The 6,000-nt window shown below is 42.3% G+C and overlaps 1 protein-coding gene across 8 annotated transcripts in view; it reads left to right on the top strand.

Moving 5' to 3' along the window:
- The first annotated feature begins 1,842 nt into the window (after window positions 1-1,842).
- The window catches only part of TERB1 (telomere repeat binding bouquet formation protein 1), a 46,662-nt gene continuing 42,504 nt past the window's right edge, over window positions 1,843-6,000 (top strand). For 6 of the 8 annotated variants that reach the window (XM_060084012.1, XM_060084010.1, XM_060084011.1 and 3 more), the window contains exons 1-2: window positions 1,869-2,492; window positions 5,149-5,211. In XM_060084012.1, coding sequence (XP_059939995.1) covers window positions 5,181-5,211 — 31 coding nt within the window. In that variant the 5' untranslated portion in view covers window positions 1,869-2,492; window positions 5,149-5,180. Of the gene's footprint in view, window positions 2,493-5,148; window positions 5,212-6,000 lie in introns of all 8 variants that reach the window. The other 2 variants (XM_060084009.1, XM_060084008.1) reach the window with 2 other exon arrangements.

The following is a 6,000-nucleotide window of genomic DNA, read 5'->3' as shown; positions in this document are numbered from 1 at the left end:
TTCTAACTGAGTTCATTATTTCTGGCTTGCTATTTCAAAGTTACTTAACATAGAAATGTCTTGTATGGATTTCCTTGGTGGTGCAGTGGATAAGAATCCGTCTGCCAATGCAGGGGACATGGGTTCGATCCCTGGTCCGGGAAGATCCCACATGCCGTGGAGCAACTAATCCCATGCACCACAACTATTGAGCCTGCACTCTAGAGCTTGTGAGCGACAACTACTGAGCCCATGTGCCACAACTACTGAAGCCCACGCGCCTAGAGCCTGTGCTTTGCAACAAGAGAAGCCACCGCAATGAGAAGCCCACACAGCCCACCACAACGAAGAGTAGCCCCTGCTCACCACAACTAGAGAAAAGCCCACACACAGCAATGAAGACCCAATGCAGCCAAAAATAAATTGAAAATTTTTTTAAAAAGGTCTTGTGTTACATTAGAAATAGCTTAAAATATTTTTTTCTTATAATCTTAAGTAATGAATTTAAGGCACGTGCAGATTTTAGCTGTGGACATCTTAATACCATCACTGTTTGTTAAAATACAATTTAAAAGGGGCTTCCCCCAGGACATGGAAGCAACCTAAGTGTCCATCGACAGATGAATGGATAAAGAAGATGTGGCACATACATACAATGGAATATTACTCAGCCATAAAAAGAAATGAAATTGTTATTTGTAGTGAGGTGGATGGATCTAGAGACTGTCATACAGAGTAAGTCAGAAAGAGAAACAAATACTGTATGCTAACACATAAATACGGAACCTTAAAAGGTTCTGAAGAACCTAGGGGCAGGACAGGAATAAAGACAGACGTAGAGAATGGACTTGAGGACACGGCGAGGGGGAAGGGTAAGCTGGGAGGAAGTGAGAGTGGCATAGACATACATACAATACCAAATGTAAAATAGCTAGTGGGAAGCAGCTGCATAGCACAGGGAGATCAGCTGGTGCTTTGTGTCCACCTAAAGGGATAGGATAGGGAGGGTGGGAGGGAGACGCAAGAGGGAGGGGATATGGGGATATATGTATACATATAGCTGATTCACTTTGTTTTACAGCAGCAACTAACAGAACATTGTAAAGCAATTATACTCCAATAAAGATGTTTAAAAAAAAATAAAAGGGGCTTCCCTGGTGGCGCAGTGGTTAAGAATCCACCTGCCAATGAAGGGGACATGGGTTTGCGACCTGGTCCAGGAAGAAGATCCCACATGCTGCAGAGCAACTAAGCCCGTGTGCCACAAGCTACTGAGCCTGTGCTCTAGAGCCCGCAAGCCACAACTACTGAAGCCTGTGCGCCTAGAGCCCGCGCTCTGCAACAAGAAGCCACTGCAGTGAGAAGCCCACGCACCGCAACGAAGAGTAGCTACAACTAGAGAGAGCCCGCACACGGCCAAAAATAAAAATAAATAAAAAAAAAATTTTTTAAATACAATTTTTAAAAGACAAATATTTCAGATGTATAGTTTTATCAGAAAACAAGAACAGGATACAAAGGGGAGGGAAGGTTGTAAAAGATTAATGATGGCAGCGCCTGGGGCTCAGACGGCCTCCTCCCCACGCCTGCGCACACCTACCCGAGGCCACGACGCCGGCCTCAGCGACCCCAGAGCCCGTTCTCCTAACTCCTTCGGGCGAACGCCCCTCTGAGCAAAGAAAACCCTTTACACAGGAAGCAATGAGATTAGAGGATTTCCCCTTCATATAGTGACTTTCCACTACTTCAACAGGCGTACATTTGCTATCCGCAGCCCTCTGGAATATGGGTGAGCAGTGGCCGGCGAGAGACTCCACGTGGGGGCGGGGCGGCCGGAAGTCCCGCCCCACCGAAGTGCGCCCGGTCCTCTCGGCGGGAAACCAGGTCGGGCGTCGTGCTCAGCGGGCTGCAAGGGAGAGAGGGCGAATCCCAGGGCGCTGCGACTTAAGGGTAAAGGACACGGCCTCCACTCCCTGCGCGTTCGGGTCCTGCCTCAGCCCCGCCTCGGAACCCGCCCGTCGCCTCCTGTGGAAGGTCTGGGATGCAGAACGCCCCGCTCTAACCTTCTTAACCGACCCACATGAGGGGATGGGGTGATGAGGCGGGATGGGGCATTTCTGAGGAGGCGGTCGCCCTGGGCTGAGTCCCGCACAGGGAAAAAGAATTGTCACGTACCACTTAGGCGGCAAGAGCCTGGCCGATTGTACTTCAGAATCCTCGGGCGCCTCCCCAGGTGGTTCTGATGTATGAAGGGGGTGGGCGCAGCTGGGGCAGTTGTTTCTCAGATCGGAGGTGGGAACCTCTGTTCCGCATCACCTGAGGGGGAGGGCACGTTAACGGGACTGATATTCAGACCCACCCGCTGCCCTGCCGGTGAATCGCCTGTGGAGGAGCCGGCCTCGGGTCGCTAACCAGCGGCCACGTCCCTGCAGGAGTTGGAGAACCCTGGTCTAAGAGGGAAGGGCCCGAGGGACCACCTATGCTCTTCAAAAGGAGTTCCTCCAGCTCTTTAGGTGAGCCAGGCCGTGGTGTTAACGAGCGCAAATTGACGAAACAGGGTAGAGTTAGTCTTCTCTCCTGGGCAAGATGTCTATCGGTTACCTGTGGAAACTGGGATGAGGTGATGAGGATGAATGCGGAACGGCTGCTCCAGTCTCCTGAGGCCGGGAGTGTTGATGTTGTAGTGAAATGGCTCCTGGTACCCTCAGCCTGTTTCTGGACCTGATTGACTGTTTTTTCTCTAGCTAAACTATTGTAACAAAGTTTACGTTACATTACCTGCATCTTGGCCGTTTCTCCCTTGCCTCTCCTACTTTAGGGGAAAGTTTCCACTTGGTATGAGCCTAAGCTGGGGATCCACTGTCAACAACTTAGTGGTGGCAGATATGGTGGGATTTTCAGCCCTGCCAGCCTTATGCACAGAAAGATGTCATTTATCTTTCTGATATTTTGAGGGTGCTATTTAGATTTCAAAAAGCTTTTCATGTTAACATTTTCTAGGCCACGTAAAAGAGGAATGTTCACCTCATTTTCTTGCTTAAATTTGACTTTAACAGTAGTGTTTTGGGGAATTGATTGAGTGCAAACTGTAAGTAGGATAGCTTCTTCCTGTTCTGGAAGAAAAATCCCTTTTTCCCCCTGTGAGAATACAGTAAATAATTTTGAAATCTTGTTCATGGCAGTCTGCATCTATTCACTAAGTTACTGAAAATACTTAATAATATGCTTTATTGGGCAGATGATTTTGTTCTTGGGATTATACTATATTTTATACTTTTAAATATAATTTTATAGTTATCCCTCCCTTGGAAGTTATAACTTGTCCTTTGCTGTGGATGTTTTTAAGCATGTAGCAGGTAAATAGATGACTTGTATTAATGCTACTAGATATTTGACAAACTTTATCTTATTTTACTGTGCAAAGTAACCATTTATTAGAAAACAATATAAGAAAGACAGACAAAGGGGAACAGAAGGAAGTTTGTGTTGTCAGCTTCAACTTAAAACTTATATCCCTCTTTAAATATGAAAATTATATTAAAAAGCAGAATAGATTGACTAATTAAAACTAAGGAAATAGTCCTTAAACTCCCTCACAAAGCAAAAACCTCCATGTGTGATACGTGTTTTTTTTAAAACAGGCTGTTTTTTAATCTAGTCTTTTTCCAAATCCTAACCCATTTGCTCAAAGATAATGCAACCTTTAAAAAAGGATGTAAATTTTCCTGTAAATTTTCATTTATATATAGTATGTCTGTTTATAATATGTCTCCAAGTTATATGTAGGAGGCAGTATAACAGGATAAGAGTGTAGCCCTTGCCTCAGATTTTCTTGGTTCCCACTCTAGCTCTGGCACTTACTAGCTGTTTGAACTTGAGCAAATTGTTTACTTTCTCCTCATCTATCTTCATCCTTATAGCTCCCTTGCAGGGTTGTTGTAAAGACTAAAAAGATAGTATTTATAAGGTTTATAGGGGTTTATAGAGCCTGGCCTATCATTGGGCTTGCTGAACATTAGAAGCTTCTATTATAAAACTTGTGAAAAATGAAAAACAGTGAAATAAAACACTACCAGCTAAAGACAACAAGTGTTAATATGTTGCTCTTTTCCATCTAGTTTTATTTTATGTTTGCCTCTACATAATTGGGGTCATACTGTAGATAAAATTTTGAGTCTTGCTCTTTTGATTACATGGTAACATAAACATTTTTCCATACTGTCAAACATTTCAAGTAAATGTCAATATTCTTGTAACAATATCCTATCCTGTGGATATACTATGATGTACCTACCCATTCCTTTTTAAATGGAATATTTAGGTTAAAAAAATGACAAAACTAGTAAATATTTGTATAGTACTTTATAAAAGAGTCTCATATTTATCATTAAATTTTTTGTTTGGGAATTTTCAGTTTGAGAGTTAAAATGAAAGATAGAAAGGATAATTAACTATCTCTCTTTAACCACCCAGTGCTTTAGTAAATAAGAATTTTAGAGTTCTGTGAGTCCTGATTTATTGCTCTAAGAAATTAATTGGACTCTGATGTATTTTTCTAAAAAATCAGTTTAGCATTTTAAAGAATGTGAGAGACCATATTAGGGTTGCCAGTTATTTTTAAAATTCATCTAATGAATATAAACAGAGGTTTAAGCTTGAAAATAACCATGAGTTGTTAGAAAAAATTTTAGTATTAAGCTAAGTTGGTGAAGAGAAATGCACATCTAAAGAGTGTGTGCGTATTTGTGTTTTAAACCTCTGATTCATGGAGGAGTGCCCAATCTGAAATCATAGGATAAAAATTTACAGAAAAGAAAATAAGGAAGGAGAACCAGAAGTGGAGCAGCTAGATCTAGTCAACCAGTCATTCGTGTGTTTGTTTAATAAAATGTGTTGAATGCCTGTAGTACGTGAGTGCGAGGTGCATTTATGTATGTTTTCAAATTTAATTCTTGTAACAACTCTATGAAGTTGGAAATTTATATTTTACAGATGAGGAAACTGAGCCTCAGAGAACTTAAGCATACCTAATACCACACACCTAATAAGTTTCAGATTCAATCTTTGCTCTTCTGGTTTGAGAAAACTATTCTTTTCCTACCCCTTTGCATATATAATTCTGGAATTCTCAAAATTGATTTAAATTGAGAAAATACCTTTATCTTATAGATGAAATATAAGGTAAAAGAAAGCAGACAAGCATGGAAAGTGAGGACACAAAGAAAATACAAGGTGAGAAATTTGTGGATCATATATCTGGAATTTGTTTTATAGTGTATTTGTGGGATATACTGCAGATTATCTGACAGGCTCCAGGAAATGAAAGAATTATTCAGCAATTTACATGAATATTTATTAAGCATCTACTCTGTGCCTGTCACACTGACTTCAGGAAACAGACATTCTAATGGGAGATGGCATGTTGATAATTAGAATACCATACAATAGCTGATTTAATGGAGGTATATATAAGAACAGTGGAAACCTGAGAGGACCACCATCAAATTTCAGAGCTGTCCTCAGAAAAATGGAAATTTAATTCATGGGCATAAAGGAGGTTAACCAGAGAGGAAATATTAAAATAGAAAAGGATGGGGAGGGCCTCCCTGGTGGCGCAGTGGTTGAGAGTCCGCCTGCCGATGCAGGGGATACGGGTTCGTGCCCCGGTCTGGGAGGATCCCATATGCCGCGGAGCGGCTGGGCCCGTGGGCCGTGGCCGCTGGGCCTGCGCGTCCGGAGCCTGTGCTCCGCAACAGGGGAGGCCACAACAGTGAGAGGCCCGCATACCACAAAAAAAAGAAAAAAAAAAAAAAAAAAAAAAAGAAAAGGATGGGGAATAGTATTCCCTAATGGACCCCATCACATCAGGGTTTGGCTGAGGAAAAGGACCCTCAAAAAAAGACCGAGAAAAACATTTCAGAAAGGTCAGGAATGTGGTATTTTGGAAATCAGCCTTAGGAGAATGCTTTGAGAAAGATTACCCAAGAGCCTCAGTGTTAAGTATCACAGATGAAGACTGAA

This window comes from Mesoplodon densirostris, chromosome 19 (genome assembly GCF_025265405.1).
Source record: "Mesoplodon densirostris isolate mMesDen1 chromosome 19, mMesDen1 primary haplotype, whole genome shotgun sequence".
Lineage (NCBI taxonomy): Eukaryota > Metazoa > Chordata > Mammalia > Artiodactyla > Ziphiidae > Mesoplodon > Mesoplodon densirostris.
The sequence above is the reverse complement of the archived record's forward strand: the minus strand, read 5'-3'. Positions and strand labels throughout refer to the sequence as shown.